The 16,030-nt window shown below is 31.4% G+C and overlaps 1 protein-coding gene and 1 non-coding gene across 5 annotated transcripts; both read left to right on the forward strand.

Moving 5' to 3' along the window:
- Positions 1 to 5,398: 5,398 nt before the first annotated feature.
- LOC103490848 (GATA transcription factor 26-like) lies at positions 5,399 to 12,768 on the forward strand. Of its 4 annotated transcripts, XM_008450560.3 has the most exons (9): positions 5,399 to 5,988; positions 6,859 to 6,994; positions 7,921 to 8,292; positions 8,990 to 9,422; positions 9,866 to 9,938; positions 10,196 to 10,299; positions 10,473 to 10,659; positions 10,754 to 10,853; positions 12,208 to 12,768. In XM_008450560.3, exons 2-9 carry the CDS (start codon positions 6,877 to 6,879, stop codon positions 12,516 to 12,518), a joined length of 1,698 nt encoding a protein of 565 aa, XP_008448782.2. In that variant the 5' UTR covers positions 5,399 to 5,988; positions 6,859 to 6,876; the 3' UTR covers positions 12,519 to 12,768. The 4 variants fall into 4 exon arrangements, with proteins under 4 accessions (XP_008448782.2, XP_016900626.1, XP_016900628.1 ...); XM_017045137.2 differs by lacking the exon at positions 6,859 to 6,994 and having other exon boundaries at positions 5,400 to 5,988; XM_017045139.2 differs by lacking the exons at positions 5,399 to 5,988; positions 6,859 to 6,994 and adding an exon at positions 7,011 to 7,239.
- Positions 12,769 to 15,800: 3,032 nt separating this feature from the next.
- TRNAK-CUU (transfer RNA lysine (anticodon CUU)) lies at positions 15,801 to 15,873 on the forward strand. The gene has a single exon. It is a non-coding gene; the product is annotated as a tRNA-Lys (tRNA).
- Positions 15,874 to 16,030: the final 157 nt, after the last annotated feature.

Below are 16,030 nucleotides of genomic sequence, written 5' to 3' on the forward strand. Positions count from 1 at the left end.
TAGAAGTAGAAGAAAAATAATATTGCTTTGCTTGGCATGTATGATGACTATTTGTAGGGCCCAAATTTAATACTTAATTACCAAAAATAAAATAAGAAAAATAACAATAATTCAGCAAATAAATGAAGGATTAATTCTGAGCCGTTTGATTTGAATATCATGTGAATTTGGAGAATGAGTTAGATTTGATTGTTGTGATGAACTAACTAATCCAATGGCTGAAAATTCCACTCCTCTTGTTTGACCTTCCATCATCCTCTTTTTATCTATGTGGTAGGCAGATCTGAGAAAAAAAATTAAAATAATAATAATAATAATAATAACAATAAATAAATAAATAAAAACCAAAAGAGTCAAACTCATGGGATTCCCACTTTGTATTATAGACAAAAATAGATTGGTCTTTTTATTACAAATTATTTTCCATTTCTAAGAAAAAAATTTATTTTGTTTAAGAGGGAAGTTTAATGGGGTTTTGGAAGGTATTTATTAGTTGTTTTGCAATTTCATTAAAAAAAATGTTGTCATGCTTATCCAATAAAAAACTTATCACATCAAATATTTAAAATATAGCAAGATTTATTTTATAAATAGTTTCAATTTTTTGTTTTTTTATAAAGAATTTATCTTTAATTTAATTGATTTATAAAATTTAGTGTTATAAATACTCTTTTTTTACTAATAAACTTATTTGTTTTATTATATATTTTCTACTGTGTTTTTCTAAACCAAGCTATTTTTCAGATAGTTGTTTTTGTTTTTATAATTTTATTTTTGATTGAAACAAAAAAAATCATATTTAAAAACTGAAGAAAAAGAAAAGCATAATTTTATAAAAAAATAGAAGTAATAATAAAAATTTATTATTGAGTATAGTTTTACTTTGTAAGCCCAATTTTAGGGTGAATAATTTGAAGGTTTGTTCTTTGTCTCTATAATTGTTTTACTGAAAAAAGAAATTTAATTTAAATATTTTTAAGTTTTTTAATTTGAATTTTAATTGTTTTTCGTATCTAATTTGTTAGAAATGAGACAATAACTAATATACTATATTGCTATTATCTTGATTTATGTGATCTTTCATGACTTCTAGGTTAATTATTTCTAAAAGAATAATTTGCTAATGGATTTTTTTTTTTGTCAACATGTTTGGGCATTCAAACACATACAAAAATATTTTACTCGTGAATTGGTTGAATTTCATGTCACAAAGAAAAACCTAAGTTGCATGTTCATATATTCAAACATATTAATAGAAAAAATATAATCATGTTACATACCTTTTTTTATATAAATTTTTACAGTTTATTTTAATGAAATTATCAAAGTGAAAACTACAGTAAATAAAGAGTAAAAGTGATGCTTTTTAAGATTAATTTTCATAAATATAACAAACAAGCAAAATATGGTCGTATAATAGGAAGTCTATGAAGTTGAACATTTTTCAAAAAAATATTTCAGGTCATTCTTTATTTCTTCTTTCTCGATGCAATTTTTTTCTTTTCATCGTCTTTTTCTGCAATTTTTTTAAATATTTTTGTTTACCCTTTCCATTTTCTTAATTATGCAATTTTTTTAAATATAAAAGATCATGAAAAAATAGATCGTATACCAAAAAAATCGTTTAGATTTAGGTAGCCAAATCTATCAAATCTAAATGATCATTTATCAAATATATTACAAAGAGTCAGTTAATCACAAATATTTAATGTATTTTTCATTGTGGGTATGTGGGTTTTTTCTGTTTTCGAAATTGTTCTGTATAGTATAAATATTTTGCTGTTATGTTATATTTTTTTAAAAGATTCCATCTTTTAAATCGTTAAGAAAATGACATACACATGCTATGTGAACATACATACACACACAACATATCGATATGCATATGTACCATGCATACATTTAGATGTATATATATATAAATTGAAATGTCTATTTTCATATTAGTTGGACTATGTTTATTCTGGTTGATATATTTAATTTAAAAAGTATAAATTCATTAATATAGTAATTAAATCTATTTAACCTAGTGTGTTCTGTTTTTCAAACATTTGTGTAGGTAAAAAGCATCCATAGGCATGTGAAAAAGAAAAAGAGGTGGTTTTATGAAAAGTGTGTACTTTTATTTAAAATGTAGTTAAGAGATAAAAAAAGTAAAATGATTATTAATCCAAGGGTGAAGTCCTAAAATTTGAGAATTCAAAAATCTAAACAATAATAAAGTGGTTTAAATACAAAAATTAATGGATTTAAATTAGGTTAAAATTTCGTTTTGGTATTTACATTTAGAATGTTGTTAGACTTTAGTTTTCTATACCGAAAATATTCAACCGCAGTCCATATAAAAAATACAGTGTGTGAATATGTTTTCAAAAGTATGATCAAAATTTTCATAAACAAATAATTATATTAAAATAAAAAATCAATAACAAAATAAGGTATAAAATAAAAACTTACTGTAATCATAGACTAAAATTAGTTCAATTAAATTATATGAACTAAAATTGAACGTGAGTGAAACATTTTTTAAAATATTTAACTTTAATGATTATGTGTAGATTCAAAATATTACTTAATTTTAATTAAAACAATAAATTTCAATTAATGAACATATTTTTTAACTCTATCGATACATTCACTAACATATATATTAAAAAATTAAATCGGTATAAAAATAATTAAATTTGTACCTAATATTTGAAATGTCAATGTCAACAAAAATATTGAGACGTTAATTTTATTGAAATTTCGATAAATAATGACAAAATATCAATTTCCACAAATATTTCTAGAAAAAATCATAAAAACAAGAAATTCAAAAAGTAAATTTAAATGAATGAATTAAACATACACGTTCACATGTTTAATATTTATATTAGTAATATTTTATGTTTATTTTTGTATTTTGTGTATATTTCCACTATTCATTTCCCATAGAAATATAGAAATATGATGATATATATATATATATATATAAAGAAAAAAGGAAAGTAGCACCTCATCTTGACATTTTTATTTTTTTAATTTGAAGACTTTTAAGATAGAAATAAATTAGTGAAAAGCAATTTCTGATTTAAATTCTTCCTTAATCAACGGTGATAAATGAGGCTGTGTAACTTGGATCCGGTGAATGCCCGGTGACATTAGTTTGATCCCACTTTTTTTAATACACTTTCTTATGAAAGAAAATTAATCTAATTCTTATAGGAAGGAGAAAATAGAAAAATTAAAGAAAAGGAAAAAGAGAAAAAAAAAAACACTAAGTATGACAAAGCAATGAAAGTGAAAATTAAAAGTGGGAAACAAGTTAGAAGGAAGAAGCCAATCACTCTATTCCTTTTCTTCCTTTTTTTTCTCTCTCTTTTTACTTTCTCTTTCTTGTTCTTTTAGCATTATCATTATATTTCCAAGAAAATAAAAATAAACTAAAAAATAAAATTCAGAATATTCTCTATCATTTAATTATTTTTCTTAGGAAGTAAATAATTTTATTTTTGGATAACTAAAATAAAATTGTTTAAAACACACAGTAAAGTTATAAATAAAATAAATATTTTCAATATTTTGATATTTTAAAAATGTTCTTTTTAATTTTTGGAAAGGATGAAATGTCATATTTCTTAATTGTCAAGATATTATTATGATTTAATTTTATAAGAATAATTGTATTTTGAGTTGCCGGTATTTATCAAATATTAAAATTAATAATATAATATTTATGTTAATGCTTTTTTTTTTATTTCAAATGAAAAACTTGGAAACTAAGATAAACTCAAAATAAAAAAAATTGATAATGGTACATTTCTTAAAATAGCCAAATATCTTTTGCTTATTTTATTCAATGGTTATTTGTTCTTTTCTTCTTTGTATTTTGAAAATAACCATGTACATATTTCATATACCTCTAAATTTGTTGCATAGATTGTCTTAGAAAACCGGCTAATGTTTGAAAATTAAAACATAATTCTTCGAATGGAGAATTCTTGAATAGAAAAAAAATTAAAATTATTTACAAAATATAGCAGAAAAAATTAAAATATGTTAGGGAGAGTTTTGATAAATTTTACTATGTTTTGTATTTTTTATAGTCGAATTAATAAATCATTATTTAACTAAGAGAAAATAAAATTAATTTAAAAAACCAAAAATTTATTTGTTTATTTATTTATATAATACCAAATGAGTTCTTAATTACAAACAAAAATAGAAGTTTAGTTCATCTCTCAATTACGTCCTTAAATTATAAACTTTACCTTCGTGAATTTCTAATTTCGTGTTTAATATGTTCGTTTGATTATTGGTTTAGGTAGTTTTATTGTTTGATTATAATAAATTAGATGTTATAAAGTAGAACATGACAACTTAAAAGTGTTAGGTCAATTATTTCATGTTTAGCCAATCGACTTTTTTTTAGTTCAACAATTTTACAAGAGTAAGCCATCAATCTTTTAGATGATAATTAATATCTTATCTACTAAATCATACTTCAATTGACACACAAAATTGACCAATTAATTTGAAATTAGTCCACTTAGCAAACCTTAGTTGATACATTGGGTCACATATTCCAAATTTATACAATCAACATGTAACTAAAATGTTAACCTAATATATACACCAAACATATATTGTAAACATAATTTAAAGTTTAAACACACAAAATATCAATCGGTTAAGATATAGAGAAATTTTCAAATACTAATAGACAAACCAAAATATTTACAAAAAATATAGTAAAATTTGAGATCTAACATTGATAGAATCTGAAATTTTGATAGTTTTGCCATTTTCAATTTTTTTTTCAATTCCTCTTATATATAAAAAACAAAGTCCGATCATATCTCCTTAAATAAAATATCAATTACCACCATCAAAAGTATCCAATTTTTTAACTACAAAATTTAATTTATCTTTATGATTTAAAAACATTGAACAAGACAAATCTAAATCCAATAGGATAATATACATTATATGAACTAATTACAATTTGAAATGCTTAGAAACTAGCATCCAAATCTTATGTAATATCCTAATTAATCTTCTCAATTTTTTTTAGAAAAATAAAATCAAAGATTTTTTATTTATATATATATAAAATTCTTAAAATTGGGTTGGAAAAATTTGTGGTGTGTTAGGAAAATAAAGAAAAAGACATGAAATAGAGAAAATCTATAGTCAACAAGTACATACTCAAAATTAATAATTGATAATAATAATATTCCTCCACACCTCACTTGCCATTATAAGCTTAAAAAAATAAAATTGAAATTTCTTTTTCTTGATTGAGATTATATATTCATATATATTTTGAAAAAAAAAATTAGGTGAAAAAAAAAAAGAAATAAGAAAAAGATGTTTTTAATAACCCACCAAAATTAAAGAAAGGAAAGGAAAGTTGAACATTTACTTCATATACAATACAAGAAGGAAGAGGTCACACACAGACACCCACAACTCTCCCACCATTTCACCTTCCTTTGCCTTTTTTTTTTCTTCTTTTTTTTTTCTTTATTTCTTTCCACACCCATTTGTGAGATTCTTGCAGTGGTCTTTTCTCTTCCACTGGATTGTACAGATTCCCAATTAATAACCCATCTTAATCCCTTCACTTCTGAATTCTGATTGATTTTGGGATTTTGATTTTCCCTTTTTCTTCTTGTTCTTATGTTTTCATTTCTCTCTTTTTGGGTTTTTTGAGACTTTTTGAGGCAAAACTCTTCTGGGTCTTTGAGCTATTGCTTGTTTCTGCAATTTCCCTTTTCTGGGTTTTTTTCAGAAAAGGGTTTTATGCCCAATAGCTTGAAGAAAAAAAAAAAACCAATCATATATATATTTTCCCATTTTTGTATAATTTTTGTGAATAAATTAGTTTTTTACCCAGTTTTTTTTTTTGTTTTGTAATTTGCTTTATCTACTTGAGGAGAAAATTTTAAAAGGAAGAGAAGGATATGGGCAAGCAAGGGCCTTGTTATCACTGTGGAGTTACAAGTGAGTTCTTGTTTCTCCAGTTTTGGTTTTCTTTTATGCCCTGTTCTATTTACAAGGAAGGATTGAAACTGGATTCTAATGATACTGTTTATTTCATAGACGTTTTGTAAAATTGTTTTACGTGTTGTTTTATATGTAATTTGGTTATGGAAGGAACACAACCTTGAACGACTGAATAACAAACTCCTTTAATCATTAATGAAATTCAAATTTGCGCTTACTTTCTAATTTTTCTATACATATGTGAAAGTTTTTCAATATAATTGTTTCTCATTTTGATATCGAAAACAATTCAAATATTAGGAGTTTGTTGATTTTTGATGATTTCTACCTCTCCAAACAGCTCATATGATGATTGTTGTCCTTTTTCTTCCTTTGATGATACCTTTTCATGTTCTAACCTCTGTTACAGCTGAAAGTTTTTCAAACTATAATGAACAACATATCGAGTCTAAGTTTCAATTCCATCATCTTCCCATTTCTGTTGAGGTTTTAAAGAACCCAAATATAAAGTTTGAGACTATGTTATGTTTGTATTAATTCCCAAATGACATCAAAGAAAACTATCTTTTAGCGAAGCCCACATTGTATTCCCTTGTAATGCTGGCATGTTTTGGTTCTGAATTACTGTCTCCATGAGAAGTTATGTACTTGAAATTTTTTGTCAGTTGTCTCCACTGGGCGTCTCCCATGGGAATATCTGTCAGTGCTTCAATTTTTACATTGGATACTTTTATGGTATCCATTTTGATGCCATGATTAATTGGAGTATCAATTTGAAAGCACAGATGAAAACTTACCTTAGCTTAAACCTTTTAAATATTCAATGCAAGACACAAATTAACTTCTATGCTTTTGTATCACTGGTAGGCTGTCAAGCTGTTAAATATGCACCCCTACCCTCCTGGATTGCCGCATGTTTTAGAATTTATATTTCATTTGCACAATCCTCAACGTGTGGAGATCGTCACTATATTGCTAATAGCAGCAAGCAAGGATTTTCCCAGTAAGTTTCAGATGGCATTGAGGTTGCTTGTCTAGAAAGATGAAACTCGGCCTATGAGAGTTGAGGATGACCGTTCTTGCCAAAGTTTGAGCACATTATTTTCTTTAATTGAAGTTTAGTTGCAGCAAGAGCGTGGTCTGATTTTATAGTTGATAGTTCATGTCAAGCTTGCCTAAGTTTTTGAAGAGTGAATTGGCAATGAAGAAGAAAGAGGACTGATCAGCTGAATTGTTTCTTTCATCAAGGTTTTCTTGACTATCAAAATATGAACACGAGGACATTTTCATTGGCTTGGAAACAAACAAGTTTCACTTTCACAAAGGACATGAATGACAAGTTCTGATTCTGTATATTCTACATAGAGTTTCAGTTGAACATTGCATCGTCTTCATCAGAGCCATTATCTTTTGGATCCTTCATCCCTTATTTTGAGACTACAAACGTAGCCTAAGAATGCATCAAAATTTAGTTTCAGTAACTCAAGTGAACTGTGGTTTATTTGAGAGGTTTGAATTATGCCATTGTAATGGCCACAAGCCGTTTGCATATTTCGGAGCTGCTCCTAGGCCGTTCTTTCTGACATAGAACTTGTTAGTGATTGGTGTATTGTAACACTAGTCCTCAAAATTCAATTCTATTTGGCTGTAATGTTTTCTGGATAAAATCCAAATGCAGTTGAAATGCACATTTTCCTTCTGTTGAATTGGCAAGCTACTAAAAGCACTTTATACCCATTAAATTTTATGCTGATAAAACTTTTGTGCCATGCATAATCATTGACTCTTTACTGATTTTACAGATTTGTTTCAAACCCGACTGTGTTGTCTTGAGTGTAGTTTGCATGATTTGTTTCAAAATTTCCATGTTTCCTTTGTTGCATTAGTTATTTCTTTAATAGTAGATCCTAAAGGCAAGAATTGAAACAGGCACACCACTCTGGCGTAATGGGCCTCCTGATAAGCCAGTATTGTGCAACGCCTGTGGATCTCGATGGAGGACGAAGGGAACTCTAGCAAACTATACCCCTCTTCATGCACGGGCGGATCCTGATGAGTTTGAGGATAAAAGGATCTCTAGGTGGAAGAATTTGTCAATGTGTAAGAACAAAGAAGTGAAACTGCTTAAAAGAAAACAGTATCAAGATAATGGACTTGTGGTTGGGGTTATTCCTGATCATGCTCAGAGCTTTCACAAGGTAGTGGATGAAGATACAAGTAATAGATCAAGTTCTGGATCAGCCATATCGAACTCTGAGAGCTGTGCACAATTTGGTGGCGCAGATGCTAGTGATCTGACAGGTTGGTCAATTATACAATTGAGAAATAATAAAAGATAGAATAATCGAGAATTTAAAATACCTGCATTGGTGAAATCACAAAGCAATGCTTCTGTTAGAAACTAAATTTGATGGAAGATTCTGATTGAAGATGAGATGAGAAATGTTTTAATTATTGTTCTTGGACAACTAGTTTGTGCGTTGGCTGAAGTTAGGGTTGAGCAGTCAGAAAGATCAAATGGTAGACCTGTGTATTCGATCACCATGAACAAGTCCAGTGATGTCACCTTCATGCACATAACTCAATGGTTAAAGCATCTAATGCTCTCAATCGGACATATAGATCATAGTATAGCAGTATTTGCATGTCAATTTTTGAACCTTATGCATTCCTTTTTTATGAACAATGCAACTACATTAACAAGTTAAGCTGACATTGTTGTATGAGTGGGATGCCTCGTACCTTAGTTTTTATTTGGTATAACAGTTAAATTTTAAATAGTTGTCAATGACTATTCAATTAGTAATGAACCAACAAATGAATAGAAATTTAATAGTTTTATTCAGAACTTGTTGCTAGAATATTTCAGATCTGTTCTTTGTGCAATAACTTCTTTTGTCCCGTATAAAATCTTCATTGCAGAAATTTTATCTGAACAAGACGTTTAAGTTTGCTTATTTTTATTTTTTTCCGTTTGTTTATTTCTATTTTTCTTCAGGTCCCTCACAATCAACAGCGTGGGAGGCAATGGTGCCTTCTAGAAAGAGGACCTGTGTCGGTCGTCCAAAGTCTACTGCAGTTGAGAAACTCACCAAAGATCTGTACACCATTTTACGTGAACAACAATCTTACTTTTCTGGATCTTCCGAGGAGGATTTGCTTTTCGAGAATGAAACTCCGATGGTCTCCGTAGAGATAGGACATGGAAGTGTTCTCATGAGGCATCCGAGTTCAATTGCTCGAGAAGAGGAATCCGAAGCAAGCTCAATTTCAGTTGATAATAAACAATTCTCTTTAAACGAGGTTCATTCAGAGTCGTCCATCCTTCCTGTACATTATGAAGCTCAGAACACGTTTGTAAATTTTTCTACTCTTGGAATTGGGAGAAAGCACTCTACTGGACAAGGGTTCTTGAATGAGCAAATTAAAAGGTAAGCTTTGGACCAAACTGAGTTCTAGTATTTTCATTCAGCATTGGCTGGTTTATCACAAGATAGTTCAAATTGACTGTGTGGCTTGGAATTTAAACGGAAGTTGATCAAGGATAAAGTGAAGCTTCTGATTGGTATATGTACTTGCACGCACATGTATGTATATTCCAAAGTATGAAGATTGTTCTTGCTGTGTGATTTTGTCAGAGAACAAGATTACTTGTTTATCTCTGCCATGGTCGACTCGTTGTGGCAGCAAATTCAATCACTGTTAAACCTAGTTTGCTCGTCAATATATGATATGAATTTAGCACGAGGATGTTGGATTATAGTTATAAATTAGAGTAATTGTTAGAAAAAAATTTACATCTCAACTTTAGAGAACTTTTGAGTATTTTACCTACTATTTTTTGAACTAATATTTTTCCTGCTTGTAATCCCAGGGACAGGCCTCAATCAGAAAGAATGCAAGCACTTGGAAATCGCAATTCCCCTCTCTGTAATATAGATCTAACTGTAAGTTGTATGCTTATGATCTGAACTTGCCATTAGCTCAAAAGGCTACTTATCGTATATCTATTTGGTACAAAACTGGAAATTCCTGAAATATGGTCAAAATGACCATCTTATTAATCTGTTGATCATGAAGAAATAAATGCATGCATGAGGTGCTTGCTTTATTGTTTGGTACATGCATTTGTTGAAATATAGACCATCTCCACTTTTTAAATTTCTTTTATTCATGTCATAATTGTGGCCCATGTTTGGTATAGGACATTCTAAACTTCAGAGAGTTTACGAAGCAATTGACGAGTGAAAATCAGCAAGAGTTGATGAAGTATCTGCCTTCTGTTGATACTGAAGAGCTTCCAGACAGGTTAATCTTTATGCACACTTTTATTTTATAAAATAAAATTAGAAATAGAAAAATCTTCTATGATCAGTAAATATTGGATTTCCTTTATTCCTGTGGTTTTGTCTGCTGTGAATGGGGTGATTCAGGAGACAGATTCGTCCAAAGCTTACCATTTATATTCTTTGGTATTGCAGCTTGAATAGCATGTTTGAAAGTCCTCAGTTCAAGGAGAATTTGAATTCTTTTAAGCAGCTGCTCACTGAAGGAGTCTTTGATTTCTCCTTTCCGGGTGCAAAAAGAGAAGACTGCAAGATTTTGAGTAGGCTGGTGTTGTTGGATTTGTCAAAATCAAAATGGGTGGAACAATATAATTTACTCAAGGTAAAAGATCTTATGGGGAATCATGGCTATCTCCTGATGAACTTATTGTGAAGAGTGATGATATATAGTGACTAAACTTTTCTACGGGCTGCAGAAATGCAGTAGTGGAGAATCTGTCCAAGGTTTTGCTGCTGCATCAAGTAGCCTTACGAATGGCAAGAGAGTGCTGGATGGCCAGAACAAAAAGCTTTCAGGTTGGTGAATACTTCCCATGTGGTCTCTTCATTAGTATCAAGCACATGCTTCCAATATCAGAATAGAGTCTTGTATGTTTCTAGAACTCTAGAGGCTTCCTTGTGTTACTATGAGTCACGGCTTATAATTTCTTCCCGCTTCATTGATGTTTACTACGGCTTGATCTAATCAACATAATTCTCACATTTCTTCTGTATCCTCAACTATCCATTCCTCTTGGTCCATCTTGGAGAATCCATGGTTTCCTTACAAACACCTTAGTTCTTCCCTTAAAGAAGTGAATTGTGATGACTTTTCAACTCTATACCTCAGTTTCCTTTTCTCCCTATTTTGTCTAAATTAACAAACGTAATGACCGCTCTGCGGTAAATGATCAGCTCTTTGGGTATTTGTGTTGCGAGGTAGTATCTGATCTTCTACACCAAAAGATAAAAATGGTGATGCACTCTTTTGGAGAAAAAAAAATCCTTATTGTGTACATCTCTGGAGCCAATAGTGAGCTGTAGTTAGAGTTTGAAAAGGTCAGAACTTGGGTGATTCTATCTTACATCGTTGAGTTAAAGAAGAATTCTTGAGAAATTCATCTAAATTGTATTCTTTCCAGATAAAGAATCGCTTTTCAACTGCCCTGAAACAATCTCAATTAAGATATTCTGTAGAAGTATGAAATCATCTTTATAGTTGGTCTATTACCATGACCTAAGACTAAGAATTCAGGATAAAGCCAACAAACCTTTGCAAGAAGAATCGCATAGTTCATCAAATTACGATAGAAACGAGGTGTCTGTGAAACATAACGCATTATTTAGTGACCCTCTGTGTAATTAACTTTAAAAGTAATAGAACCTTCCAGCAACTTTCTTAATGTCTGCCAGAACCAAATTAGGTCGTAAGAGATCTCTCTTCATCCATCATTGGCTTTTTGCCAATAATCTATATAAATATAATGTCTTTTTTTGCTTAAATCTCTCGCTAGCGCACGACCTTCTTTGCTAAAGCTTCAGGAACAGAGCATTTCGATCCAACCTCTTTAGGACTTGCTGAAAATCTACAATCTACCTCAATTTCTTTTTTAACAATGGCGCGCACGTTTCTTTTGAACAAGATTAAAAATTTTCATTTTTAGAATAACACTCAATGTTAAAAGTTGAAAAACAGAAGGCAGTACAAAGAACCCAAGAGAACAAAATAAGCATTACGCACACTCTTCTTGCGATAGTTTCCAACTGAATCTTTTAAAACCATTTTGATCAAGGAGTCAACAACCTCGATCAACTTTTACTCCATAATCTTTTGAATGTTTTGCACAAGCTTTCATTATTTGTTTCTGAAACTAAACATATTTGTCTACAGAAACCAGGACCACAATGAAGAGTCCCAAAAGGGTGATGACGAAGACAAGCACGGAAAGCAAGGAACTTGTTGACAGTGACGGTTCTTGCTTCAGTCCGAGAAGTTTATTTGCTTTGCCTTCTGACGGAGGTTCCTTCACACTGGAAGCGCTGCATTTTGATGAAGATAGTTCTGACCAAGATCTCCTACTGGATGTGAGGTCAAACAGTTCCTTTCCCCAAGCAGAGCTCCTTCATCCAGCCCTGAGTTTTGTTGCTCAACAGGCAAGCAATAGTAGTAGCTCGGTAAATCTTCGACTTATGCATCGCTGACAATTTCGTATAACCACCACAGTTTCATAACTTAAAAAAGAAGTATTTTTCTCTCTTGCTTGATGAAACTGAAAATGAAAATAGTCTCGATGTGGGTTATGGTTGATTTCTCTTCCTTACCCTTTCAATCACTCTTATAAACTTGCAGCTATAAGGGGGGGATTTGGGTAGGCTTCTTTTTTTGTAAATGCTACAGCTGACTGTAATAGATAGCTCCCATCTCAGAAGTTATAAGGTTTAGATTTTTGTACATGGCTAGTACATTTTTTACTTGCATAATAATGTTTTGTTTTTCTTCTGGCATGGAATTGCACAACTCTTTTTCTCAGGGGTAACAATGATATCATTAATGAAACATTTCTTTGTTAAGAAGTGGAAAAGGTTGGAGTTTATATATACACATCATATATGAGCTTAATCCTTTGAGCCTTTTGAGTATCCTAGTTAAATGAGCTGAAGATACTAAGTTGAATTTCTTATTTATTTGATATCATCAAAATCAAAATTGATAGACCTACATATGAGTGGAATTACTTAAGTTCTAACTTTCCCAATACTCTAAAAGATCCCTCCGAACTAAACCCATTACACTTTTTTTTTAATATTCATGTGTTCTGACTAACTTACCTATTACATGATTTTCAAGGCTTTATCTAGAAATAACTGGTTTTGCGAAATCTACTATGAACAAAAGCATGCATTTCTTTTGTTTTTGCTTTCTATTACATACATATCTCATTTTGTTCAAAAATCATGGGTACATGAGTGAATCAACCTTTAAAATGATAATTCAATGTTAGTTGGTATGTATCATACATAAAATAGAATGTTAAAAGAATATGTAGATTGGAAAGATTAGAATAGATAAGAGTCTAGAGATTTATATAATGTTCGAGATTCTGAAAAATAAGAATCCACAAGGATAGACAAGTCCTGCTATATATGAATATACTTTAGTTATCATTTCTAACATGTAATGTTAGAAGGAATATGCTGATAATAGTAAAGAACATTGAAAAGGAAAAGCATTAAGAGAGAGGGGATCTATTTTGTAGATGCTTAAAGAAGATACCCAGCCAAATTGAGTAGCAAGCCAGTCCATGCAAGTTTTCAAATTTGCCTAACTTATTAAGCAATTTGCTCGTTAAAGTATGGTGCTTTGTATCATCAACTAAAATCTTCACTTCTGCATATTGTTTGACTTCTAAAAAAGTATTGAAGTTGAGAGGGCATATGACCTAACATGTCGTACAAGTATTAGTCGATCTTAATTAAAGATTTGAAATGTTGTTCGATATAAGTAATGCAACAATATGTCTAACATGGATAGGGGTAAAAGAAGATAAAAGAATCATGTAAATAACGAAAAAAGAAAGGATTACTTAACTAGGATTTGATATTCTAGAAGTTATGCTCGTAAACTAATGTACAAGGATCAAGCACTTGTTTAAACTATGATAAGCCGAACTTTGCACTCATAAGTCACAAGTAATACAGGACCAATAAAATATCGATCACCTTATATTTTTTGCGATTATCTATTGTGCATCACTCCCTTCTAGTGTTGATGCACACTTTCTTAGCCTAAACAACTATATGATCAAAATTGTAGAAAGAATTTCCATACTATTTGGAAGAATGTTGTGAGGCCATGAAATAAAATAATATGCCATTCCTCCGATCAAAATTTTCTCACTTCGTATATAGCTTCTATAGTAGTTCCAAATTTGCCACAATATGACAAGCCTGCAAACAACTTCAAACAAATAAACCAGAAAAAGAGCACTCTTCATACCTTCACAAGCCACTATTAATGGCAAAGGCAAATCCATACATTTACAAAAAGTGAGAAAGGCAAAAGGATACTCCTTTTTCTGTTTCTACAACAATAGTGATGGAGGATGATCATCTAAAAAAAAATCAATACACCATGTGTAGATTTTCCAAAAGCTTTTCCCAATTCCCCTAATCACTAATCTCTTCGTAGTTCATATTAGGGTTAATAACTTAATTACCAATGGCTTGCAGGATGAAGACATCTTCCTTCCAGCAATTCATTGCTGCTCATCTACCTCCATTGTTTCGTTATTCTACACATTTTCCTCTCTCTGGCTCAGTACTCCGGCGGCCACCATTCCGGCCGAGGAAATGTCATTCCACGAAGCTGGGCTATTTCCAAAATGCTGAGCTTCGATAAAGTCTCGTCGTCGAATTCGATCACGTTGACTTGTTCTCCTTTGAGAATCATTAAGATTTTCAAAAGTGTGACCTCTATAGGTTGATCTTCAGAGGTGTTGAACCTCTCCTCAGCTGCATTTTTCTTCACTCCAGTCATTGAAGGTGGAAGCACTCTACAACAGGATTGATGGGCATTGGCAATTTCTTCTTGAAACTTGTTCTGCTGAGGAGATTGAATGTTTTTCACACTCTCCTTCACTTCCTTCTCTGCAGATTTCTCTTTGTAATTGCATTGATTTTCGTCATTCTCGTCATTTGAAACCTTCCCATCATCCGTTCCTTTTAACTTATATTTTCCACTGCAGTCATCGTCGTTATGACTTCCACCGGAATTTGTCAAATCAACCGGAAATTTATCTAGAAAAGTTCTTCCACAAGAGCTCAAACCCAAAGCTTCCTCAGATAACCTCAACTTTTTCGATGAAGATTCACCCAACGAGACCACCGATTCTTCGAACAGAATTCCTGATTTTTTCGTTTCAGAACTATGGCTTCCACGAGCACCAATAACTTCGATTGTTTTACCCTTCTCCACTGTTTCCGTCGTTGATTGAACTTCCGAGTACAACCCTACATCCGTATCCCTCCCCAAATCAACAGCCTTCCCATCGTCAACATATTCAAAGCTCACCTCCACACCAGTGGAGTCCGCCGCTAAAGACCGCCGTCCATCGGAGCCGGTCGGCGCCAACTCTTCCGGTGCGGTCTGGAAAGAATGAGGGAGACTATCATCTTTCTCTTCCATGCTATCAGGGAGGGATAGCATGAAAATGCCGGTGGACTCCACGGGGACGGCTTCGGAATCCGATGAATCAGAGTCAGAATAGACGTTACCGGTGAAGGGGCAGCGACGGAAGACATTTACCGGCAAGCCCGTAACAATGCGATCGCCGTCAGCATGTCCATCCATTGTGAGGTGAAAGATGACGATCAACAGAAACAGAAAATCCCCCTCTTTGAGAAATTGAGAAAATAACGGCTCGGTAGAAATTAGGGTTTTTAATATTTGAATAGATACAGTAAACCGTGCAGTTTTATCATTAAGCCCGTCTAGCTCAGTCGGTAGAGCGCAAGGCTCTTAACCTTGTGGTCGTGGGTTCGAGCCCCACGGTGGGCGATATTTTTGTTCTTTTCTCCTTAGTTTTTTTTTAATCAAATTGGGAAATGGAAGAAATAAAACTTATTTATTTTTAATTAAATTGGGAAATGGAAAAAAATAAAATTTAACGTTGATCACTTTGGTGATTAAAGTCACTTTTTATTATCAATATTGG

The sequence above is a fragment of the Cucumis melo genome, chromosome 6, assembly GCF_025177605.1.
Source record: "Cucumis melo cultivar AY chromosome 6, USDA_Cmelo_AY_1.0, whole genome shotgun sequence".
NCBI lineage: Eukaryota > Viridiplantae > Streptophyta > Magnoliopsida > Cucurbitales > Cucurbitaceae > Cucumis > Cucumis melo.